The sequence below is a fragment of the Saccoglossus kowalevskii genome, chromosome 6 (assembly GCF_978046115.1).
Source record: "Saccoglossus kowalevskii chromosome 6, keSacKowa6.1, whole genome shotgun sequence".
Lineage (NCBI taxonomy): Eukaryota > Metazoa > Hemichordata > Enteropneusta > Harrimaniidae > Saccoglossus > Saccoglossus kowalevskii.
In genome coordinates this window covers 35490489-35518151 of record NC_140646.1, presented here as the reverse complement: position 1 = coordinate 35518151, position 27663 = coordinate 35490489, and the positions used below count along the sequence as shown (strand labels likewise).

The 27663-nt window shown below is 35.5% G+C and overlaps 3 protein-coding genes across 3 annotated transcripts; 2 read left to right on the top strand and 1 right to left on the bottom strand.

Annotated features, from left to right (window-relative positions):
• The first annotated feature begins 2229 nt into the window (after positions 1 to 2229).
• On the top strand, positions 2230 to 3138 carry LOC146742743 (protein meiotic P26-like). The gene has a single exon (XM_085500687.1). The coding sequence runs from the start codon at positions 2230 to 2232 to the stop codon at positions 3136 to 3138; it is 909 nt and encodes a 302-aa protein (XP_085356813.1).
• Positions 3139 to 4264: 1126 nt separating this feature from the next.
• On the bottom strand, positions 4265 to 10811 carry LOC102801106 (putative ribosome-binding factor A, mitochondrial). Its single transcript, XM_006812220.3, has 5 exons — positions 10608 to 10811; positions 8461 to 8506; positions 8158 to 8310; positions 7596 to 7708; positions 4265 to 4928 (listed from the first exon to the last, which is right to left on the bottom strand). The coding sequence occupies exons 1-5, from the start codon at positions 10772 to 10774 to the stop codon at positions 4463 to 4465; spliced, it is 945 nt and encodes a 314-aa protein (XP_006812283.3). The 5' UTR covers positions 10775 to 10811; the 3' UTR covers positions 4265 to 4462.
• Positions 10774 to 27127, top strand: LOC100368665 (ribosome quality control complex subunit TCF25-like). Its single transcript, XM_085500457.1, has 15 exons — positions 10774 to 10996; positions 13345 to 13509; positions 13965 to 14173; positions 14432 to 14514; positions 15158 to 15191; positions 15588 to 15684; positions 16785 to 16884; positions 19535 to 19721; positions 20330 to 20435; positions 21797 to 21934; positions 22908 to 22993; positions 24217 to 24375; positions 25735 to 25905; positions 26070 to 26154; positions 26531 to 27127. Exons 1-15 carry the CDS (start codon positions 10874 to 10876, stop codon positions 26741 to 26743), a joined length of 1956 nt encoding a protein of 651 aa, XP_085356583.1. The 5' UTR covers positions 10774 to 10873; the 3' UTR covers positions 26744 to 27127.
• The last annotated feature ends 536 nt before the right edge of the window (positions 27128 to 27663 follow it).

Genomic DNA, 27663 nt, shown 5'->3' with positions numbered 1-27663 from the left:
TATTTGTGGTCGATGTGGTATTTTATTAAAGTCAAGGTCAATATTGCATTACATTGTATTATATAATTATAATGTATATTAATTTATTATATTTGAGATGCATAATCTCAATACTAATTTCGAATGAAATCGTATCAAGCAATATAAGAGAACAACATGATGGTTAAACAAAACCTGTTTCAATACAATGTCATATGCATGTTGGAAGTTTAAAAGCAAGGTGTGGAATACTATAAAAGAAGCACCAATGTGTCATGTTGATATGACTCACCAATTCGACATTGTGATTGTGTTTGGTAGGGCTTTGTAAACGACGGGAGAGCATATTGTACTTGTGCCATAATGTATTATTTGTATATAATCATATGCGTTGTCCAAACGATTGAATGTTTTCTGAAACAAAAATGTATCAATATATATTAGATGAACATAAAGACATCCTATGTACATGTTTGTTTTACTAAAACGTTTCATTTATATGATTATATAAGCAGGGTTAGCATGCTATAGACAAATCTGTTAATTTTAGCAGAGTGGGAATGAATAACAAAACTACTGTAACCCTTGATTTCCCGAATGATATCCTGGAAACAATTAAATAACTTTTGAGCGTACAATTGAGTATTCAATTAATCTTCATAATTTGCAAATCACTATTCAATAAAAGATTATAGAGTTTATATTGATTGTGAACTAAGAGTTGCTGAATATATAGAAACTCATTCATGATGTGTCACATAAATTATGCGAGTTGGTCAACCACTCTAACATTAAGGTATACCGTGAAAATGTTCCCAGTATACGTAATAATACCGGTAAACTGAACATGCGTTTCAATAACTATACTAATGATTGAACCCATTAATACTTGACGCGGAACTTCTCGACTATTACATGAACATAGACGAGAATCCATTACGAATCATAAATCGCATGGTGGCGGTGTTTAGTTGCTTTAACAAAATGATTAAAGGCAAAGAGATCCTAAGTTCTCGTAACTAGCATTGAAATAATATAGCTGTAATTGAAACGTCACAGTTTTTGACGGTTGTTTACATTTCATCTGATGCTCAGGAATGTACCCTATGCAGCTTGGATGAATCGGTAGACCATGAATGTCCCGGCAGTTATTTTAATATGTTGTGATGGTAACCTGAGGGGATATCACCTGACGTGATTGTTGAATCGTCCGAACGAATCTGAAATAGGTCTGTCAACTTCCTAGAAATACTTTCTGAACACAATCAAATTAAGTTCAATCGTTAAAACACTTATATAATTAAAAACACACTAGGCCTAATGTGCTATAATCAAATCAGTGTGTAAGGTGGACTTTGCTGTACTCTCACAGTAAGTCGCACTGGAATGCTAACTCTCGTACTTGTTCGTTACAGGCATCACTAGACAAGAACGATTATTTTACAATTTCAAACGTGTAGTTTTTGATCAGGGAATACGACCAGAATGTGACAGCACTGTTCATCGATTCTTACTAAAAAACACTATCTACCAATACCACTAAATCATTCCATAAAAAACCTCATGTTTATAGGAATCAAATCGAATTTCAAAAAATAAGCTCCACCGCAAGGTTATTTGTAATTTTAAATCGCCCCACTTGACAACTATATTTGTTGTTTTTGTTGGTGTTGCCTATATAGGTACATATTATTTGTGTTTAGCCTGTACACCCTAAACTGTATAAACAAATCTAAAAACGAATAGAAACAAGAAATCGTAGCTTTTAACTGTTAATCTATGCCAGTGTTGAATGACCAGTATGGTGCTAAAATAACAATATGAATAAATAATTTTTCCTTATTTTTTCACCATTACAATCAGAAAGGATAAAATTGAAAACAAGTATTTTGGGTATAGTAAGCCATAAGTCTCCATAGCAACACCTACCAGCAAATACAAGTAATCTTTTAGGATGGCATGATTGTTTTACAGGAATGCATTTATTGCAATCAATGTGATGTATCTGGGGTGGAATTATATTTGAAATAATAATAAGTCATTGTTGCTGTATATTGCGATATCCCAGGCCAGGAAACAACACACTGGTTATTATTAATTATCTTTATCAGAATTAAATATATATATATATGACTCATTTAATGGTGCACCTCCTCTCAACGCACATAACTATCTTACAATGGAATAGCCAATATCTAATATCTTATTTTTGTATTTTATATGTATGTGTTCATGCCTCTGCATGCTACAATGGCCACTAGCTCTAACAATTACAAATATTTTGTGAACAGAATTGAGGATAATGTTTTGTCTTGCTTGATGTGTTCAAAGCATTATGTTAAGGCTAGAATATTGCCATGTCTACATACGTTCTGTGAGGGATGTCTGACTGCACTTGTAGCGAAAACAGGGACCTTAGTATGCCCCAACTGTAACTCGGAGTGTACCACAGATGTGACAAAACTGAAGAACCACTTCCTCATGAACAACTTGGTGGAGGTTTTTGAAAGCAGACAGGCACTGGTAGATGGTAAACCAGTGAATTGTGATGGGTGCAGAAAGAATGCTGCAACACATAGATGTATTGATTGTACCAAATTCTTTTGCGATCCCTGTTTTATATGCCATGGTAGTTTGGATATTGCCAGAGGTCATCGCACTTTTACATTGGCAAGATATGAAGAGCTCAGTTCAACAAATCCCACGTCTTTACAGCCTATTGTTTATTGTTCAACACATCATGAACAGAAACTTAAATATTACTGTGATATGTGTGATGAAGCAGGTTGTGTCGAATGTTTTCTGATTTCACATTATGGGCAAGGTAAACCAAGAGAAATAAAAGAAGTGGCAGCTGAGTATACTAAGGAGTTGTCAAAACGTGTAGATGAACTGAAAGTGAAATCACAGAGCGCCACCAGTGGTAAGATTGCTATAGAAAATGCAGTAACAGATCTGGACACTACATATCAAGAACAAGAGGCATTGGTGAGACGAAAATCAGAAGAGGTCATTTCAAAGGTCAAGAAAGAGGAGACGAAAATAATTGAAGAATTTCATATGAAGTACATGGCGAGGAAGAAAGGACTGGATTCTCGCACACAAGAACTCAATCACATGGAGAAAAATTTACAGTGCGCAAAATTTTGCAGAAACTGAGATTTTTCATGGAAATAGTTGATGTTCACAAAGCAGACAATTAAAGAGTGAATCAACCACTTGTTGTCCTCATACATGGTCTACAAGAACTGATGCAAACAAGTTGTATAGTAATTATATATTGACATAGGAAATAGCAGCAAGCTATCCACAGACAAACAATAAATCACATACGTTTTGGGAATTTATATTCAGACTGCAAGCAGCACCATAGTGAATCTCAAAGCATACATCACTGAATTAACACATAAAATATAATGGTTAACTTCCACTTTAAATGTTGAATATCATTCATCATGTTATATTGCTAGACCCTGGGAGTTGTGTATTATACTTATAGTTATACAACTATTTGGTCATGGTCATTATATAGTAGGTAGCCACTGTAAAATGCCAGTCATTTGCCTTGTGTTCTTTGAAAATCTTCTTATATCATCGTTTTTCTTAGTAGTTAAATTCCTGCCAGTATTCAGCCCTTTCATTACTGAAGTTGTTAAATTATTTCAGATGGTCAGGAATAGAGAGTGCTACTCTCAAATATAGTAGACACACAGTTTTTTAAATTAACATGTAATACACAGACAAAATAATAATAGGTTATTACGAGAATACCGCAAAGTATGCAAAAAGACAGTACAGTGGCAGTATCAACACATGTTCGTTTTACACACGAGATGCAATGACAAAGCATTTCTCTTCATGTTTTGACTGTATGATTTACGGTAGCTGTAAGTTCATCCCTTGAAGTCAACGCCAGTATGGTGGTTTGAAATCAGAGGATGTAGTCATGTGCTGGTAGTCAAAATTGTTGGAATTCATCATAGGTTAAGAACGTAATTGGAAACGAACGGTTTCCTGATCTGCTATATGGACATGATGGAGAAGGCATGAATCAAGACTTCAAGATATATGATAAATAGTTACTTTTGTTAAATCTTTGTTAATATGTAATTAAATTTCAGTTCGCCTTTACCCTTGTTCTTTGTGTATTTATTTATTATTTTGTTAGTTTCAAGATTTTACACACTTGTTGTGTTTTGTATCCTTATTTGTATACAAGCCTTAACAAGCCACATGAACATAACAGTATATACAAGTCAAAACTACTTCCTCAGACAGGTATACATATGGTTTGAAATGTTCTTTTTTTATTTTGCATCTCACATAATACATAAAATACAGTACTTGAAATGCTAGCTAATACTGAAGACACTTGCCAAGCTATGCATTGCTATGTTTCAAACTGTTTATATTGTGGTTTGCTTAGAACCCTGGCTTATTACAGTTAAGATAATTGTCCACTTGTATAAGTGTTATGTAGTGGTTATTTTTCTTTGATGTCCTCCAAATCTTTAAACTCGTCTTTCCAGTCTTGATTCTCATCCTCAAAAACATATTCATCATCTTCGTCTTCATCATAATATTCATAAAACTCGGTTTTAGAATATTTTCTAACATTCATTTTCTTCAATCTGAACTCTTTATAGTCTTTCTTCTCCCCAGTCTCTGGAAATTTCTTTTTAAATTTCATGATTTGACTGTGTAATTCTTTATGATTGATGTTAAACAAATCAGAATCAGGGTGGGAACCAGTATCCCGGTCAGGTTTTAGAATGAAATCCATCTTGTCATATTTTGTTTCCATGGTGACATCCTCTTCCTCTTCATCAGGTCCCAAATCTGCCACTGCGAGTAGTCTCTCAACTTCTACCCTATTGGCCTCTCCTTTGTCTTTCACAAACACAACTTTGGGCAAGAATCCTATCAGTCTCAACTGAGTTAGTTTATGCCTAAACGGGAAGGTTGATAGTATTAAGTTACGGCATTATCACCATATCAGTACATAAGACTATGAGAGGTGTATTTGTGCTGGTGAAGTAGTAAACTTACCTTGGATTCACTGCAAATCAATGAATGAATGAAGTAAACCAGATGGGGTTGTACAAATCTTTATTGTTTTTCATGGTGCCCACATGTATACTGTTTATTACCATTATGCTATTATTAATGTTTAGTTCCTATTTTATGTTTTTATGGCAATTACAATAACTCTGTACTATTAGTATACTGTGGAATACTTTATTTTCGCTGGAATAAATTTTCGCTGAAATAGCTTTTTGGGCGTTTTGTATGGAATTTATTTTCACTGATTTTTGGTGAGTTTAATGTGAAATACAGGAAAAAATGTATATTCGCTGGATTTTATTTTCATGGAATCATCCCTTCAACGAAAATAGCGAAAATAAATTCCAAGCGAAAATAAAGTATTCTACAGTAACCAAAAAGCACCCACTATCCTCTTCAAAGTCAAAGTCTATTTTGTTGTATTTTTGTTGTAGCTACTCTCTTTAGTTCTTATCAGTAAACTTTTAAACATTTAATCAAACAAGTGGAAATAAGTGTGAATGACTGTATACTCTCTTTAGTTCTTATCAGTAAACTTTTAAACATTTAATCAAACAAGTGGAAATAAGTGTGAATGACTGTATAAATACTGTCAGAACCAGACAGATATGAAAACCATAAAATAATCGCTTTGTTTTACTTCAGCACTAGTCGAAATGTTTTGTAAAAATTGCAGAGAATTTTCAAAATTCATTGAGAAAGAAATCTAGTACGCCTGGAATGCCATTGATAAATAAATTAAACATTAAAGTAAGGTAACTTCTTTGTCACACCAACAAAATAAACCCTCTTTGTTTACAGCAACAGGAAGTTGGCACTGATAAATAACTCATGAATGATAAATGAGAAGTTAAACAAATATAAATACCATGAAAACAGCATACTACAAGGGGTGGTAGGCTAAGTTCAGCTTTTAAAATTTGTGAAAAATCAAAATTATGTTTACAAGATTAATCTGAGGAATATGCCACAATAATTCACAAAAAAAATATGAATATGGGAAAATCAGACATGATACTAAAAATGCGATGGTGATGGGAGAAGTACTGCTCTGGTGATGTGAGAAGCACTGCTCTGGTGATGTGAGAAGCACTGCTCTGGTGATGTGAGAAGCACTGCTCTGGTGATGTGAGAAGCACTGCTCTGGTAATGTGAGAAGCATTGCTCTGGTGATGTGAGAAGCACTGCTCTGGTGATGTGAGAAGCACTGTTCTGGTGCTGTGAGAAGCATTGCTCTGGTGATGTGAGAAGCACTGCTCTGGTGATGTGAGAAGCACTGCTCTGGTGATGTGAGAAGCATTGCTCTGGTGATGTGAGAAGCATTTTTCTGGTGATGTGAGAAGCACCGCTCTGGTAATGTGAGAAGCACTGCTCTGGTGCTGTGAGAAGCACCACTCTGGTGCTGTGAGAAGCACTGCGCCGGTGATGTGAGAAGCACTGCTCTGGTGATGTGAGAAGCACTGCTCTGGTGATGTGAGAAGCACCACTCTGGTGCTGTGAGAAGCACTGCTCTGGTGATGTGAGAAGCACTGCTCTGGTGATGTGAGAAGCACTGCTCTGGTGATGTGAGAAGCACCGCTCTGGTGATGTGAGAAGCACTGCTCTGGTGATGTGAGAAGCACTGCTCTGGTGATGTGAAAAGCACTGCTCTGGTGATGTAAGAAGCACCACTCTGGTGATGTGAGAAGCACTGTTCTGGTGCTGTGAGAAGCACTGCTCTGGTGATGTGAGAAGTACTGCTCTGGTGATGTGAGAAGCACTGCTCTGGTAATGTGAGAAGCACTGCTCTGGTGATGTGAGAAGCACTGCTCTGGTGATGTGAGAAGCACTGCTCCGGTAATGTGAGAAGCACTGCTCTGGTGATGTGAGAAGCACTGCTCTGGTGATGTGAGAAGCACCACTCTGGTGATGTGAGAAGCACTGCTCTGGTGCTGTGAGAAGCACCACTCTGGTGCTGTGAGAAGCACCGCTCTGGTGATGTCAGAAGCACCGCTCTGGTAATGTGAGAAGCACCGCTCTGGTAATGTAAGAAGCACTGCTCTGGTGATGTGAGAAGCACTGCTCTGGTGCTGTGAGAAGCACTGCTCTGGTGCTGTGAGAAGCACCACTCTGGTGCTGTGAGAAGCACTGCTCTGGTGATGTGAGAAGCACCGCTCTAGTAATGTGAGAAGCACCGCTCTGGTAATGTGAGAAGCACTGCTCTGGTGATGTGAGAAGCATTGCTCTGGTGATGTGAGAAGCACTGCTCTGGTGATGTGAGAAGCACTGCTCTGGTGATGTGAGAAGCACTGCTCTGGTGATGTGAGAAGCACTGCTCTGGTATTTATTGCATTGTTATGGTGCAAATCTGTAGTGTAATAATCACAACTTTTGTACATGCAACTTTCCCCTACTAACTGCCCAATTGTGACATGGTGACCAACTGGTCTGACAATGGCATTACTGTATCGTACATGATTATACTAGTTACAATTAATCTTAAAAAATGCACAATTCCCAATGAAGATGACAATGGAATACTAGACTTTAGTGAAGACAGATTAACAACTTACCTCACCGGACCAGCATATTTGTTCAGTAACTCTTGTATATGTTTGTCTTCGTTGATATCTCCACTGGCTTTCCAGAACACTCTACATGCACTGAAGTCTCCAGCCATTGTCACCTAAGATTGGTGTGACAAAGGTTGCATTATATATGTATGATTAATCTCCTTTGTACCTGTTAGCCCATAACCAGAAATGACTTATCTTATATGAGCCTGATAACTCACAACCAAGAAATGACTAATATCGGAGAAATATGTTAACCTAAAACTTATGAAAACCAATTCCTTAAAGGGGAACCGCTCAATCCCATGGATTGCACCAAAGAATCATGGGACACTATTGTTTATGTTGTTTACAATATTAATCTATCTTTTGTTATCCATTGTTATTTTAATCCAGAAAGTAAATTTGTTGTGAGATTAGGCTTAACTGGAAGGTGCCCCGAAATTATCAACAAACCTAAAAATAAACCTTTTAAACCCACAACCCAGAAATGAGCAATAAAAAATGAACATGTTAACCCACAACTCATGAATGACCAATCCCAAATCATGCATGTTCTTACCTTGATTAGTTCCACATTCAATTCTTCTAATTCATCACTTATAACATTGGTATTAATCAAATCCAATAGATTCTGATACAAGACTGTGTTAATGATGTGAAGTCGAGAAGAATGTCTTGATTTTGGTCTTTGTTCTAGATCACTCCTAAAATCCTATACAAATAGTCTATGTTACAAAATCAAGGACAGTTGGTAAGCATAAGAGTTATTGTGACTGTGTTCACCAAATACACGTATGCTACCCTTTTGCAACAAATGATAGTAGTTATCCAATATATTATGACATATTTAAGTGTTACTCACAAGACCAAGTTGGGTAGGTGATTTCCCAGCCAAATAAAATTTCTTCCTGAGAAAACAAAAACATACATTTAAACATATTGAATTTCAATGACTGATAACAAACACTACATTTCAGAAATTGTGTTCATATGCACCAAAGTCAGGTAGGGTAGCTGCATCTTATAAACATACTTATCAAAATATACAATTCAGTCTCAAACAAATTCAAATAAAACAATTAGGCAGGCACCTCTTTCCATTCCATGAATAAATTAAAATGTTCATAATAGTTTGACATACCTGCCTAACCTGACTTAAAGCGGAGGGTCGTCACCTGCACACGCACAGGAATTGATTCCCAAGCAACGATAACAACACATGCTAAAGATGCAAAAGCTCATGGGTAGACGCTTGTTTGTAAACAATGACACACTATGGCCATCTGACGTATGCATAGGTGACGACTCCCCCGCTTTAAGTGTGTAATATTTATAAACATTTTATAACTTTCAAATACCGAGTGAAAACAAATCACAAGTTGAAAAACTTAATTATGACAACATACTATGCTTTGTATCAGAAACATTTTGTAACACAAAATAACAGTGTAATGACTTATAGCAGATAAACCCTTCATATCAATTCCACAATGGACAGTGTGGCCTTTGACTAGTGACTACATTTTCACTGCTATCTGAAAATTAGCCATGGTTGAGGAAAGATGGGTATTAACCAAAGGCTGCTCTATAAGAAAAATTACTTGTTGAGATTTGAATGTGATGCAAGGCCTTCGGGATAAATAAATCAAAAATATTTATGCCTAAGTGTGAATCATAGTGGTTATGTCTAATAAGGAATCATTATATCAAGATGTAGCCATGATTTCAGCACCTGTTTACGTTGGAATCATTGTGTTGAGAGTTTACAGAAAACATCCATTAACATCCAGGTGATTAGCCATTGTTATCTGAAGATGTACACTATGAAAATTATGTACATGTTGTATGTGTGTGCATACAAAAAATAACCTCTTTCCACCATAAATAAAGATTGAAATATTATATGTTCACAACTTCTACAACATAAATGCAAAGTGACCCCTAGTCCTGGGTTCAGGGAGTTGTCAAATTGAGCTTATTTTAAATTTGTCATCAGCTGCCCACTTAACACTGCTACAGAGACTGCTATAGTAAAATGAGACAAGAAATGTGAATACATACTCCAGCAATACAATAACTTTGATTTCCTTTACATGATATTTGAATCTAATTATCCCAAATTTGAAGGGTAATTGAGATTGTCACAGATAATTACTCATGGACGTTAAAATAACATCCAAAAATAACAAAGAAAAATGAATAACATTTTCAAACTTAATTCTGGCGAGAAACAAATCGGGTATTAAAAGGGTCCAGCAATGATAATTTTATAATTTATTTTTTTATACCTTTCTTAATGGTTGACACTATACAATTCATGCTACTCATTAGTATAATTATTACCTCAAAATCGTGATGACAACTATAGAGGGCGCAGCAGAACTATAGCAGGAACATGGAGGTATTGAGTGGGCAACAAACAACTGAATACTAGTATAAATAAATAACGCCCACACTGACAACGTCAACGAACCAGAACTAAGTAACTCTCTATATTGCTCATGATTGTGTGCTACATTTCACTAAACATTGTATCTATTTCCTGATAATATAAAAATAAATAGATTATCTATTTTTGTGTATTGTAAAACATGCTTACAGATTTTGAAAGTCATTAAAATCTAAATTGGCCAGAGATCAAAGCACAAATACAGTAGTTTCAGTCCCATGGCATATAATATTGGATACAGCAAGTAGTGCCACGCACATAACTAAAATTTCCATTTCTAAAATTAAAATATCGAGGTCTGGATCGAAATATAATATAAAACTTGAACCGAAAAGGACGCCACCAACGTCAATTTCTTGACACTAAATTCCGTTCATGGCTCGAACTACAGTCCCTTTATAGTGGAACTGTGCTCGAACCACAATTCACGTCATGTCGATCGAGCTATTATCAAACTGGTAACAAGTTTTAGGCGCTGTAGCGTCTCTATATGAATAGTGATCATAACAATCCTATTTTAGTGTTCGATTTATTTGCTGAGTGACTGTACATGTACTTACTTTGTTTTTTTGAATAACCTCGCCAATCTCTTTTGATTCACCGGTGACATGTTGTTGGAGTGTAATAAACGAATACTGTTGAACGGAGAATTCATCAAAATCAGACGGAGCCTCGTGAATGAGTTTAAACTCCAGGCAAAACAAACTCCACATGTTTTGGCAGCCATTTTGCAACCTTTGACCTATGTCAGCTGCTCAACGATGAGGGCGCGCTTCGGAAACACGATGACACAATCGACTGTAAACTTCGTGGCAAATTAAAAGAAATGTCTTCGAGAGCGTTAAGGAAGTTACATAAAATTGAAGACGACTTGCCTGTGATTGACGGAGAAGATAATGAGAGTGTCGAGGAAGAACCAGTCACTGTGACGGTGAACCCATTTCTGGCCGTAAGTACTGTGCCCCCCGTCTAGCTACCCGCGTATGTGCCATATTGTTGTACACAATCAGCAAGACACTTTTCCGAAAATAGGGATTATTTCCAAACAAGGAGACATTCTCCCAATTAAGCATCCATTACAGTTCTTTATTTTTATATTTTATAAAAGTGTACTTACCTCATAAATTGCCCGTCTCTGAGTTGTCAGTGTATTAGCCCTGCGTACATGGCTGTGTAGGGGTGATATTTACATTGGGCTTCTTACGCCACCCCAACACATTGCAGATAAGGTCCCGGTGAATAGGAGCGCCTCCACATTCACAGACCTGTACACAGAGCTATCAGTGTATTAGACCACAGTCCCTCTATGTCTAATAGAGGGTCTGTGATTTGACCTACAGTTCATTGTCTCACAGTCCAATGGTCTTCCAATTGGCCGGAAGATTCTCTTCTATTAAAGTTTTGTGCCTTGCTGACAATTACTACAATATTGATTTGTTTGAATGACACATGTTTACATGACATTTGTTTGATTAATTTTATTTATTTATTGTCACAGCACTGACTTTGGAAAATATATCATTAAGGTCATTAGAAAACCATTATAAGATGGTGGTGTTTGCTAAAATGTTGCTAAAATGCTAAAATATGCAAGCGTCTCATTTCTGACATTGGGTACATTGTGAATCTTTTCAGTTTAAACTTGCTCATTTGTAGTACTGAAGTAAGATTAGAGAAGCTTGTATTTTTAAATGTTTCCCACATTTGCATTCTGTTTTGTTACATCTCTGTATTGTACACAGGTATGCAAAATGTGGCAAAAATGCAAGACATGCGATTCTCTCAGATCTCACATGATAGGGTGCATGTACATCATTGCATTTTAAACTCAGATCTGTTTTTGAGAGCTAAAATAGAAACATGCAAAACTGAAATACAAAAGTGAGAAGTGAAAATGTACATGAATGTACAATTAGAATAATGAAAAGTTGGGGTCACCTGATATTTTTGGGAGAAATGTCTAAAATGTTATGCAAAATGTTCAAAATATGCATTTTTGCACTGGTTTCTAGAGTGAAATTATTTCTTTATATTTCAAAACAGACTGACATGCGATGAAGTAATATATTATTGATATGAATCCGTATAGTGTCAAACAATTACAAAAAAATAATATTTAGTCCCCGTTCGGACGCAGTCCGAAAACGGGGACTTATGTTTTGCCCTGTGTGCGTCCGTCCGTGCGTCCGTGCGTCCGTGATCACCTGTATCTCGAACATGCATGGACCGATTAAGTTCAAACTTCACTCATACATCACACATTATATGGGACATATGCACATGCATTTTTTTCATGATCCGATTAACGATAGCCGAATAGCGGCCATTTTAAGGCCGAAAATGCATCAAAATCGCACATTTTCACCATTCCGGACCCGGATCTCAGTTATGCATGGACGGATTTTGTTCAAATTTGGTACATACATTAAACATAATAGGACCTTGATGCACGTCATTTTTTTTTTGGATCAGGTTCGAAATGGCCGACTGGCGTCCATTTTGTTTTAAAGAATTCAGTTCTGGATCCGTATCTGAGACATGCTTGGATTGATCGAGTTCAAACTTCACACACACAAGGTACATCATGTCACAAATATGTATGTGCATTTGTTTCATGATCTCATTAACGATAGCCAAATGGCGGCCACTTTAAGGCCGAAAATGCATTGAAATCGCACATTTTCACCATTCCGGACCCGGATCTCAGTTATGCATGGACGGATTTCATTCAAATTTGGTACATACATTAAACATAATAGGACCTTGATGCACGTCATTTTTTTTTTCGGATCAAGTTCGAAATAGCCGACTGGCGGCCATTTTGTTTTAAAGAATTCAGTTCTGGATCCGTATCTGAGACATGTCTGGATTGATCAAGTTCAAACTTCACACACACAAGGTACATCATGTCACAAATGTGTATGTGCATTTGTTTCATGATCTCATTAACAATAGCGGAATGATGGCCATTTTAAGGCCGAAAATGCATAAAAATCACGTATTTTCACAATTCCAGAACCGGATCTCAGTCATGCATGGATGGATTTTGTTCAGATTTAGCACAATGTGTTGTACATATGCAGGTGCATTTCGGTCATGATCTGCTTTGAATGTATATGTCACTCAAATATGAACGGAACGGGGACGTGTCATTGACAATGACTTGTTAACTTAGTGAGTTTCCATTGTGATAATTGTTTTCAATTATATACAATAGGAAATTAGTAACATGCTCAGTAATGCAAAAATTTAGTTCAGTCTGAACTGCCTTAAAATGTTGCTATGTGAATTATTTAGTTAGGAGATGAGGATGAAGATGACAATGATGTAGAGGAGTGTCTTGAGCAAACTCAGAATAGCACTGAGAAAAAAAACACAACACAGCCTCAGCCTGATGTGAGAAGAAAAAAGAAGAAACGGAAAAAGAAAACCAAGGATGTAGTGAAACAGCAGTCTGATGAGGTAAGTAAATCTTTAGGTTAAAGGGCGGTGGTTAATTGTCACATCCCATGCGACGTATATGATACATGCAAAGTACATTGTGTCTAACAGAATTTGAACGCAGGCTGCACTATGACCACAACCCTTTATTAAACTTGTAATTGCTATACTGCAAAATTAGATATATATTTGTAAAATTAGATATATATTTGTAAAAATTAGATATATATTTGTAAAATTAGTTATATATTTGTAAAATTAGATTATGAGGGCATATACTACCAAAAATAACACATCATGAAGTGTGAATATAGAAGGTGAACAAAGATCCATCTGAAATGAAGAAATGCTGTCATAGTTGGTATTGTCATCAATAGTGTGTGTAATTCATTGCTCTTCTTTCTGACATGCTCCCTCCCTGTGGAACTCAATATAGACACTCAATTGGATAATTCAAATTGTATGAATGTTTGCAGACTCCACTTCGGGAAGATGAAATTGATGCCGGAATTAGAGAAGTCAATGCGATTCTAGGTGAAATTGGTACAATTGGACAAAATACAACCGAAGCAGTACATGTTGCCATGGAAACAAAAGCATTACTTGCCATAGAGCGTAAACAGTTAAATCCTGACAACGAAATGAGAAGGATTTTTGGTTCTCAGATTATCAAATCAGATGCAAGGTGATGTTAGTTTGTTAGTATTAATTGTCTTGTACACGAAAATCTCTATTTGGCCTGAATTCACACCTAAAATATAATGTGAAGTTTTAAAAATGGTGATCTAGACTTGTAAGTAATAGAAGCTTATATCCATTTATAGTCCAAACCAACAAAGAAAATGTATAAAATAACAACATTTTTAACCTAAATTTTGGTTGGTTGAGTGTATGATGTCCACTATTTAAACCTCAAACTATCAACTTATTTTTCTTTCAACAGGAGAAAGTCACATAGAAACAAACATGTAAGAACTACATGGCTAGCTACACCCAAATCAACCTGGCCTCATTTGAGTAAATCAGGTATGTATGGATCAATATATTGTATTATAAGGCACTCAGCATCACAAACATTATAATTTGGAATTCTGTAAAAAGCTGTATTGGCACTTACTGAAATTTTCTTCATTTGGGGTAAACTACATTTACATCACATTTTTACATTTGAATCATTAAGTACTGTTCTGATTTTGTGCATTCCTATTTTCGTGATAACATCATATTATTGTTACACTCATTATACAATACAATAACACTTTATTATCACCGATTATAAATTACAATCTTTTTGGGGGCTCTGAGTAATGAAGTTAAATTAATAAACATGAACACAAATTAATTATAATAAGTATCAAAAAAACAAAGAAAGTTACTAAATGCTTCTTTTCAAGTTTGCATTATCAATGTATTGGATTATTGGATTATATTAATTAGATTCAGCAAAACGTTCTCATGTCTTGCTGTGTACTTTTTGGGACAGAAATGCACTATCAATGCATAACTTTTGAATTATTGTATCTCTGAAATGCATGTTGTTGTTATTTAAAATATGGCAAAATGTATGAATAATATTTAAAAATTATTGGTATTGGGGACAGCTGTACAGTACCCCCAAACAAAAACTTTGAGAATTCTAGATTAATACGAAGTCTTTTCATCTTTTCAGGGATGTCTATGAACCATATAGAGAGAAAGGGAGGGTGAGTTTTATACATATTAATATTAATATACACCTAGCTGAGAAATCCCTGGAAGTTAGCCTTCAATCTGTATAAACCTATATGAATGTGTTTACAGATGATATAGACATCTGCGGAAAATTTATGTCATGTTTACATAACATCAAAACACATGCCAACAATGTTTTCCATGAAGGACACAGGATCCAATCACTGAATACAAGCAAATACTCAGAGTGTAAGCAAGACAAGATGTATGCACTGCTCTCTGTGTTTGTGCTTTTATGCACATATTTACAGTAATAATATTGTTTTCAATTGCACTAGTTTTCTTATAAAAGTTATCAGTTACATGTTTAATTTGATGATGTGGATAGATCATAGAATGATCAACAATGATTTTTTTTCTTATTTCAGCTATGAATATTTCACTTTTGAGCATTCTAAAGAATACCAGCGTGTGCAATTTGAGTTTCTAGAAGCTGTTGAATCGTTAAATCCCAATAACATTGTGGTGAGTTGTGTTTGATTGTTTTGTATTATGATGAATTAGGTCATCCATATACAATACTTCATAGCTACATTTTGTAACTGACGTCTAACTTAACACATAACATGCTGAAAGTCTCCTCAGATAGCCAATATGAATGGGAAAAAAACGGTAATATTAGGTGATGTGTTAAAAATTAACCCAAACCCTAACCCCTAACCCTAACCCAAACCCTAACCCAAACCCTAACCCCTAACACATAACCCCTAACCCAAACCCTAACCCATAATCCCTAACCCAACAAAGAAACATGTGTACCTATTAACTATATACTCCACATTTAATTCTAAACAGACATCCATACCACATAGACAGTCTGCTGCAACTCAGTAATTTCTAATGTTTATCTATTCCACAGTCTGTCCTAAACAGACATCCATACCACACAGACAGTCTGCTGCAACTCAGTAAAATCTAATGTTTATCTATTCCACAGTCTGTCCTAAACAGACATCCATACCACACAGACAGTCTGCTGCAACTCAGTGAAATCTAATGTTTATCTATTCCACAGTCTGTCTTAAACAGACATCCATACCACATAGACAGTCTACTGCAACTCAGTAAAATCTAATGTTTATCTATTCCACAGTCTGTCTTAAACAGACATCCATACCACATAGACAGTCTGCTGCAACTCAGTAAAATCTAATGTTTATCTATTCCACAGTCTGTCTTAAACAGACATCCATACCACATAGACAGTCTGCTGCAACTCAGTAATGTCTAATGTTTATCTATTCCACAGTCTGTCCTAAACAGACATCCATACCACATAGACAGTCTGCTGCAACTCAGTAATGTCTAATGTTTATCTATTCCACAGTCTGTTCTAAACAGACATCCATACCACGTAGACAGTCTGCTGCAACTCAGTGAAATCTAATGTTTATCTATTCCACAGTCTGTCTTAAACAGACATCCATACCACATAGACAGTCTGCTGCAACTCAGTAAAATCTAATGTTTATCTATTCTACAGTCTGTCCTAAACAGACATTCATACAACATAGATCAAAAGTCTGCTGCAACTCAGTAAAATCTAATGTTTATCTATTCCACAGTCTGTCCTAAACAGACATCCATACCACATAGACAGTCTGCTGCAACTCAGTGAAATATGTAAAATGAGTGAAGATTTACAGATGGCATCAGAACTTATAGGTTTGTATTTGCATTGCTAAAAATGTCATTATTTCAGTTCACTACAGAAATTTATTTATCTTTTTTCACACTGCATGCATGGTAAAAAAGAACCATGATAGCATACAACTCAATAATTTGTGAAACTATTTTCTACTGATGCAGTAGTGAAATGTAATTGCTTTGGTATAGGGCACTAAGCACTATGTTTTATTGACTTCCGTGTGCGAAGCACAAAAAGGGAGTCTTTGCAGTTAGTGTGTGTGTGTGTGTCTGTTCCACTAGCTGCTATCTCAAGAACCATACATCGGTTTTTGATGAAACTTAGTGCATAGATGCTCTGGGGCAATGCGCAGATTTGATCAGGTTTTGGTAAAAATCCATGCATATTAATTACCTAATTTGCATGATAATTACCTGATTTTTAGCTGTTCCATGACTGTTCCACTGATATCCAAAGAACCACTCATTGGATTTTGATGAAACTTGGCACATAGATGCTCTGAACTAATGTGCAGATTTGATTAGTTTTGGGTAAAAATCTGTGCAATATTAATTACCTAAGTTGCATAATGATTAATAAATTTTTGGCTTTTCCACTGATATCTCAAGTACTAATCATCACTTCTCAATAAAACTTGGTACATAGATATCATAGAACACTGCACAGACCTGATAGTTTTTAGGGTAATATCAGTACATATTAATTACCTAATTTGCATAATTAATTAATTTTCAGCTTTTGATATTTCAAGTAGTAATCAGCACATTTCAATAAAACTTAGTACATAGATGTCATAGGACACTGCACAGACCTGATAGTTTTTAGTGTAATATCAGTACATATAAATTATCTAATTTGCATAATTAATTAATTGTCAGCTTTTGATATTTCAGGTAGTAATATCACATTTCAATGAAACTTGGTACATAGATGTCATAGGACACTGCACAGACCTGATAGTTTTTAGGGTAATATCAGTACATATTAATTACCTAATTTGCATAATTACTTCATTTTCAGCTTTTGATATTTCAAGTAATAATCATCACATTTCGATGAAACTTAGTACATAGCTACTTAATAACTGTGCAGAGACCTGATTCTTCCTGATTTTTCCATGAATGTTCCACTGATATACATGTATAAAGAACCACTAATTGGATTTTAATGAAACTTTTAAAGAGTATTCATCATTACATTTCAATGAACCTAGGACTAAGCAGAGACCCAATTAGTTTTTGGTAAATATTTATGCTTATTAATCACCTAATTAAAATAATTAATTAACACTGATATCTCAATTACTGATGATCACATTTGAATAAAATTTGGTACATAAATGCTTTAGGACAATAGACAGGCCCGATTAATTTTGGGTTGAAATTTGCTCATATTAATTCTCTAATAATATCTCATAGTTTTTTGTTCTAATCACAAATCTGTTCATATCAGTTACCTGATTTACATAATTAGTTTTCAGCTATTCCATCAATATCTCAAGTACAAGTAATTTTGAATTAAGTTTTAATGTGTCTTCAATACTCTCAGCACAAGGGAGTTCTTTCTAAGCTTTCTTTGATTTGTTTTTGTGTGGTATTTTTGTTGTTGTATATTCTATAATTTCCATTAACGTTTGTATTATTATTTGATTTTTCATGAAAACTATTTTTTTTTCATTCTGATGAAGAAAAAAAAAGAAGCCATTGAAGATGTTTCTTGTATTTATGTGACAAATTAATTGTCATCATTCATGTACTCCTTTTTGTATATGTTTTAGTTATACACAGTGAAAAATAACTTTGACTGCAAGACAACTTGACATGTCACGTGTGAGTCCACAATGTCTGTGTTGGCATTATTTAAAACAAAATGGCTACCAGTTGACCATCATGGATTGGATTGAGACAAAGATAAATTTTTATTGATATGCTATACCCAGTTGTCTGGTTACAAAGTTTGAACTTAACTGGATTGTGTAAATTGAAACAAAATATATGCAGAATTATACAAAAAAATAATAGCAGATTTTCATGACACAAATTTGCTGTTGATGTGCTAGAACACAGCTGTCTGTGTACCATGTTTGAACCTATCGTAATTGCAAAGTGTGAATGTGTGATATCAACAGAACTGTGCAAAAGAAAGATATCAATAGCAGATTTTTGTCAAACAAAATGCCTGCTAGTCGGCCATATTGGGCAAAAATCTACTTGCCTCTTTGTGAAATAATACATTGTCTTTGTACCATGTCCAAATAAACTTAATGATTACATTCTCAACTTTTAAGCAAAAATGACCACCAGTCGGCCAATTTAGAAAAAAATCATGAAAAATAATGAATATGCCTGAATATGCAAATATTCTAAGTTTGAGCGAAGTCAGCTAGTATAGCTTGGAGATAATGCTATACAGAAATTAAATGTAAGTTTTTAGACTATTTATATTTGACCCACCAACAAATCTGAATATGCATATGTATACCGTCGCATATCAACTATGTACCAAGTTTGGGAAAAATGAATTTGTTAATTTTAACCCATTCAATAAGTACTCATACTGTGTCTAGTCAAGAAGTAAAAAGCTGTGATTCTTGATTTAATTAATCTACATGTACAGAAACATAATTTTTATTGAAAGCTTAAGTGTATCTTTGTGTTCTTGTTGCAGAACGTGCATTATACTGCTTTGAATGTAGTTTTCATACATTGTTCAATGTCACACAAGCCAACTGTCAATTGGATTACAGAAGACAAGAAAACAGAGGTTTATTTTTGGCAATTTTTAAACATTTGATGTTTGTTGGACAAAGAGGATGTTATCGAACGGCGCTGGAGTTCTGCAAACTTCTCTTAAGGTACCAATGTCATGTTCAACACAAACAATGTATTTTACGCACATTGTATACTTGCATATGGGATTGGTATTGAGCACAACACAAGTAACACAGACGTCTTTTGCATACAATCCATCAAATAACGACTCAACCAATCAAAGTTGGAATTTATTTTCACAAAAGATTTGAATAAGGGAAAATACTTTTACATTTTATATTCAACTCATCACAAATCAGGGAAATTAAACTTCATGCAAAACAGCCAAATTGTCTTTTCAGCGAAAATTAATTCCAGCTAAATATTTTGCAGTGTATGAATGATGCATATTTTTATTTTGCCAAACAATCATGATTTATTTCAAGTGACTGGTCTTGTGTCCTTACCCACACTTTGATTGACTGGCATTATGATATCCATACACAATGACATATTTCACAATTTGAGTATCAAATTGGTATAGCTGAAAGACTTTTTTTTCATATTCAGATAGACCATGTCAACCATTTCATGTCACGTCAAAAATATGGTTTAGAAGTAGGCTTCTTTCCCCTGTTGTGAATTCATGTGAATAAAATAATAATAAGACTGTCATCATTGACAATGATTTCACTCTGATTTATTTTTATAGTTTGGATTCAGACAACGATCCACTATGTGCCTCATTAATGATAGATTTCTACAGTCTGCGATCACAACAATATAGCTATCTAATAAGAATGTACAATGAATGGCAGGTAAGTACACATTGTATAAATAATTAAATAGATATAACAGTGCTTAGCACATGGTCAACAGCCCTTGACCAATCAGATTCGCGATAAAGTGTGGTCCTATTTCACCACGAATTCACTTAGATCAAAAAACGCAAGAAAACAAAAGATTTTCATTGCAACACCATGGTCAGATACAAAGTATCCATTGAGTTACAGAAAACATCTAGTTCGATTCAACTGACACTACTGGCAGCATGTAGGCCACCGTTGCAACATTTTGACATTATGTAACATAATGTACTAATCTGCTGTCAAAATGCGATAATGCGAATCTTTTCTCGGGCTGATTGGCCAGTGCTAAGTCGGGAGAATTAGAACTCAGGCCTACGGCCCTCGTCCAAATTCTCAGTCACCTCGGACCGTGATATAACAGTGCTTAGTTGCAACATACCGGTACTATCTTTATCCTGTCCAGTTTTCATTTTTCTTTTGAGACCCAGGAATTGAGGGTAGCATGTACAACCTGTAGCAGGTTGACTCACCCACTCTAATTAATTGATACAGTATGCATATTGAATACTACATGTTGGATTATGTACTAGCATTCTGGTTTTTGCTGCTTATATTAACAGTTGGCACATGGACTGTACATGATAGTTTGTAGCACAATGTGTCACAAACCAATTGAACTACCTCTGACATTTTAATCTCAAAGACCATTTTTTTGATACTTTCTTCATTGTTTTATAGATAGATAAATAATATTTATTTGAATTTGTTAACTCCAGTAGGGAAGCTATTTTCATTGGGATTGAGTGAATGATAGAATAAAAATACAGAAACAAAATACAATTAGTCTGATACAAATTGTAAAAAAATTAACTTTTTACAAGCAGATATAAAAATGATAAGAGAAGAACTAGTCTTAATATCATAGGGTAAACTGTTAAACGCAGACGCATACAGCTAGAGATTGCCTAAACATGTCAGTCCATGATCTAGGTACAATGTAATAGTTGGTCAGATGAGCGTAATCTTCTGGTTGGTGTATATTGAACAAACATTGATTAAACATTCTTTGAACCCAGCCCATGAATAGATATAAAAATCATAAAAAAATCTTTCTACGGTAATTTGAATTGGAATAATAACGAATTTCAGATAAAGATTTATTGTTGGTGCAGTTGGTTCGGTGTCTAAAATCAAATTCATTGATCATCTCTGGAAACATTTTGGATCATTGATACATTATATATAGTTCATACATGTTTTGTTTTGAATGGAAAATATATTTTTGTTTCTGAGTCTTGAAGACCTGATAGATGCAAACTCTTTCCATTTTTAAACATTACAATGAAAGTACATGTAATTATATTTTGCAGGGACATAAGAATTTATCTCAGCTGCCAAACTTTGCATATTCCATCGCCTTGGCTCATTTCCATCAAAGTAAAGAGGATGACAGTGATCTGGAAACAGCTGACCATTTTTTACAGACAGCATTGCTTATGTTTCCTTCAGTAAGTATAATCAGAGGTACATTACTTGGGGTTTGCAATGCACATAGTACTATATGGTGACATCATGTCAAGATCCCATTCAAGTCTTTTCTCGTAGATAGCGAGACTGATGCTACGATCTTCTGACATGACAGGCGGTTTGTAATAAAACAATAAAACATGTATTACCACATTCATAGTGAAAAAATGTAATACATCGAAAATGTACAGAAAATATAGTTATCATAATCTGTCATATCGTGAGCAACTATTTTGATCCACCTGGACATCCCAGTATCCTAGTTACCTCGGGCATGCGCATTCACATTTTTCTCAGTTGGAACGCTTATGCGCAAGCGAGATTGTAACGGGATCTTGGTATCATGTCACCATAGTTGCAAACCCCAAGTAATGTACCTCTGGTAGAATATACTATTTTTTCACAAAATGTTAGCCCACAGTACTGTTCAATCTTATTTCACATTTCTTACAATGGCGTATTAACCCTTCGAGTGCCAGATATTTTCCCCACCAAAAATTAAGCATAAATTTTTACACATTTCACAAAATTTCAAACAGTATCTGACATTGGCTTTTAGGTTTTGATAAAAAGGTTTGTTAACTTTTATCAACATTTATTTCAGGAGCAGACTGTACAGAAAAAATGTGTGGATAGTGCCAAAGCTTAACAATGGCACTCAAAGGAATAAAAAATAAACTATTCAAAGTAAATCATTTGAAATAGTAGAGTAAACACGGCACTATTACCTGGTTCCACGATGCATTTTGAATTGACATCACATGTGTGCAACTCGATAAAAATACAAAAAATCATCTCTAATGTCGCATGGATTAGTAACGTAAATGCATGCAAGCAATAACTGAATTATACATAATCTAGTGAATTCCCTTTATACCTGGTTAAAATTATCTCAGCGGTACAAGCGATCTTCACCATCTGCTCAACATGGCATCTCTTGTATACTTCTTACAGGTCTTAATACCATTACTTGATAAATGTAGCATTCAGCCGGACAAGCGTGTCACTGGTCATGATTTCTTTGTTAAAGCACAACTAAAGTAAGTAATTCTTTATTTAATTAAACTAAGCGATAATTGTAAGATATGGCGTAGCAGTTGTTGCAATGATCGATAAGTTGTAAATTGAATTATAACATGGTTAGTCTCAATATAGCAATCTAATTGGCTGGAGCAAGACATATGATCTAGCCCCGAAACTGAATAAACTGGCTTGAATATTTAACTGAAATGAGATTGCATGACTGTGAGCACTGTTTTATAGTAATTGCAGGTGTATGAACTAATCAAAACAGGGAAACTTGGTACAAGTACTAATACAAATTGTTATTACCAAAAAATGGTAATACATTGTGCATTTTGTGAGAAAACTCCTCGTTCATTGGAGCACAGCGTTCAAATTGAACATGCGACGTAATCAACACTTCTATCCCTCTCAATCAGTGAGCCTGTCACCTGTTTCGTAAATCAACGTAAATACGAAAAATTACAACTTAAAAACATTGAATTTTTTCACTGGAAAACACCTCAACCCTGGGTGACTGTGCCACTTACTCTATGGGGAGGTCAAAGCCACTTTAACCTGGGTGAGGGTGCCACTTATTCCATGCAGAGGTCAAAGCCACTGTATCCTGGGTGAGTGTGCCACATACTCTATGCAGAGGTCAAAGCCACTGTATCCTGGGTGAGTGTGCCACATACTCTATGCAGAGGTCAAAGCCACTGTATCCTGGGTGAGTGTGCCACATACTCTATGCAGAGGTCAAAGCCACTGTACCTTGGGTGGGTGTGCCACTTACTCTATGGGAAGGCAAAGTCGATGTAGCTTGAGTGAGTGTGCCACTTACTCTGTGGGAAGGCAAAGCCGATGTAGCTTGAGTGAGTGTGCCACTTACTCTGTGGGAAGGCAAAGCCGATGTAGCTTGAGTGAGTGTGCCACTTACTCTGTGGGAAGGCAAAGCCGATGTAGCTTGAGTGAGTGTGCCACTTACTCTGTGGGAAGGCAAAGCCGATGTAGCTTGAGTGAGTGTGCCACTTACTCTGTGGAGATGCCAAAGCTGTTCATTGAGATAAGGACTAAAAGTGATTTGACCAGAGCTGTTGACAGGATAGCACATACAATTGCATTTGTGCCAATCATAGGAAGATGGTCACATAGTCCATGCAGTATATGATATTTGTGGCAGAATGCATTATATATTATGCCTGACACTGACATAAAAACTGACATTCGACATTTCATATGATATTGATGTTTTCTTCAGTCAACAAGCTGGTCTTCAGCAGTTAGTTAACCTATACATTGGAAGGACCAGCTCAGTATGGAAGGAGCCTGAGGTGGTGCGATGGTTAGAATGTAATGTAAATCAGGTGCTGACAAGGGTAGATAACAAAGATCCACTAGTAGAAGAGTACAGAAAAAAGTAAGTGTTGCACCATTGAAACTTCCTTCATTGAGCATGTCAAAATCCTTGTTTCAGGTTCAAACCCTATCATTTTTCCCTTAATACCAATATATTTCTGTATCTCATATAAAACACTTGTAAAAACACTTCATAAGATATGGATGATTCTTGAAAGTGTGTCAAGAGACCTGCTACAAAACTTTTTCCCGTCTTAAGTATTTATTATATCCTGAGAGGCTTTCTGCACTATTGTAATGTGTTGATTTCCTTCAAATCACAAAATTATCCACGGCGGTTTTACGCAGAATACTAGCTCTTTTCATTCTGATAAGGTGAGGTTTGATAGTCTTGTGGGTAAAACTACACAAGGATATAGATATAGCTGATGGTCAAAGAGCTGAAATGACTCACTCTAGTCAGGAAACCTTGTCTGTCATTAGTACCAAGTCTTTCAAAGCTGGACTCAAACACGACTTGGCTGCTGCTCATTTTAACTTTTTATATTAACTTTTACAAACAATAAAAATTCCTTGTACTTTACGAGCAAAAAAGTTTATGATTTAAACTCATTTCATGTAGACTTGACTTCCAGTCTGTGTGCCTCATGTATATAATTTATTGTACACAGGGACACAGCCTGGAGACACTAGACACTGTACCAGCCCATATTCCAGCCTAGTAATTAACAGAATGTTTGTTTTGTACTGATGACCAATCACCACCATTCCTTGTCAAACACATCAAGTTGAGAGTTTCATGTCAATAATTGCAAAACCAAACAGCCGTGTTGGCGAAGGCTGTCACCCACTTATTTTTTTCAGAGCTCTCAAATATAAGAATTTTGTATCAGTAGTGCAATGGAAATACAATTTTCTAAATTCCCTTTGGGAAAAAAAAGCATGGAGGTTTCGTCCATCCTCCAGTCCCAGTTGTAAATTCTTGTGTACACTTGCTGTGCGTTAAACATTTCATTCAAAATAAACAACATACCAGTGACCGGTTATTGACTGATTCCATAGACAGACACAGCACTATGACTAAGTTTCCCCAGTCTCTCACCAAACGTGGCTAGCTGAGCACAACGAGTCACAGTGGAACAGCGGCAAGGGACTGGAACAAAATCTTTGTTCCAGTCACATTTAAATGTGATACATGGGTTAATTTTTAATTAGAGTATGACCATTCATACCGGTAACTTACTTTACAAGTATTATTTCCTTCATCCTACCTTCAAGTACCAGTATATTCATTTGGTCACAAATATTACATGCATTAAAAAACAGCTTCAAAACATGTTTATCATCACTGAAGTGACTTCTGTATTTATACTATTATGACTGTGATTTAAATGTAATGTCTTCCAATACCTGATTACAGAAGACAAATGAGATATCATGGTACACCTGTGAATATTTTACGTCATATATTACTATCAGAGATCAAAGAAGCCACTGTGTCATTGCCACCTGATTTATCTCATGCACCCATGATGACCTATGACCCACTTCCACCAGAGGATAATATTGTATCCTATACCAGGCCACCGAGGTAAATTGTTTTCCACACTATGGCTTTTTGTAGTTTTAAAAGCCAATATAATAGCATATTTTGAATTTGAATTAATAGTAATTTATCTGCATCTTGAATTAACAAGTTCAGGTTCATTGCTCATTTAACAAACCTAACAGTAATGTTATTACTATTTTTTCTAGAGGGCGTCAGGGCCCAGCTTCTAATCAAGATAATAGTGCATTGGCAGCATTTTTTCGGTCCCTACTGCCATCCTATGGCTTACAGGTATGCCTTGTCTTTTCTAAATCGATTTTTGTAGAAAACTTCAATGGTTTAAAACTAAATTGATACTGTCAAATTCTTCAGAACTATGATGTGTGTTCTGTATGTGCCTTGGGTGATGCTTTTCCAGATTTTCTGATTCCTTTAGTGTTTGGATGCATGACATTGGAATTCATTTGATGTTGTTAAAGTCTACTGCTTTTCTATTAATTCCGATATGCATTGAATCAACCTTTCCATTGATGCCAAACTATGAAATGAGGTCCCATTGAGAGGTTATTCACACAATGAGAATGGAACAAAAACAAAAGTTTACTATGTAATAATGCTTGAGGGCTGTTTTACTTATATTTGTCTCTTGCTGTGCATACTTTTCTAGGGAGAGAGACAAGATGGGCAACAACCAGCAGTACGACCAGATGATATACTTGCTAGAGGTATAGAAGGTTTAGGGGCTGTTGGTGGCAATGATGTGCAGACAGGTGCTGACTTAGGTCGAAGTATTGAAACATTGATGGAGGCTATGAGGAATCTTTTAACAACCATACAGCCTCAAGCAAATGATGATGAGGATGAAGTGGAGAGTGACTGAAACCCTTTCCCCTCAACATGTTCCCGTTCTTTGTCTAAGGCGGTTGTCCTTATTTGCTGTTTCTTCAGTAAAGGGTAGTGGTCATCGTGCCATGTCTTGGTTTCATGCAATGTGTACAGTACAAGCAAAATAAATTGTTTACACAAAATTAAAAAAGCATGCAGTGTGACGAACACTACCCTTTAAGATTTTTAAATTCAACAACTTTTTATTGACAAAATTAACAGAACTAGCCGTCAGATGTTATGAAGCATGATGATGTTGTTTGATAGAAATCTGTTACACATAAATCTGATACACATATTCTTTCTAATGTGAGGTGGTGTTGGATATGATAATTATCATGTAGATATTAGATAAAATTTGTTATGCATCAATGTTCAAGTTTCATTTCTTGATTCCATGTGTTTGAAGCAAACAAGGAAAGTATGGGTTTGGTGTGTCTGTGTAAGCATTATCTCAAAAACTTCTGAATGGATCTTGATAAAAGGTGGTACGGTACATATGTACCTTTTGATATTGATTAGTTTCGGGGCCATGTCTGTGTATATTAAGTAACTAATTTGCATGGAAATTATCTCATTTCAACCTGTGCGAGCAAAATCTCAAACTTCCTAATTGATTTTGATGACAATTAGGACATAACGCAGGCACCTTGGGATTATGCTCATCCATGACCATGCATATAAAGTAGCTAAATTGCATATTGTCCCATTTCGTATGGTTTCACTGTCTTTATTGGAACAGAAACAATAGAGCTGCCAATCAGCGGCTCTGTTAACTGTGAACGATTTATAAAATGTGAATGTTTCAAAGAGCACTGTGTAAAAACTTTTCAATGGAAGCACTAATAAATAAGCCATTATGTTCCTAGTAAACAGAAGTTTTAAATAAGTGTTCTTAAATTAAAATCAGGGTAT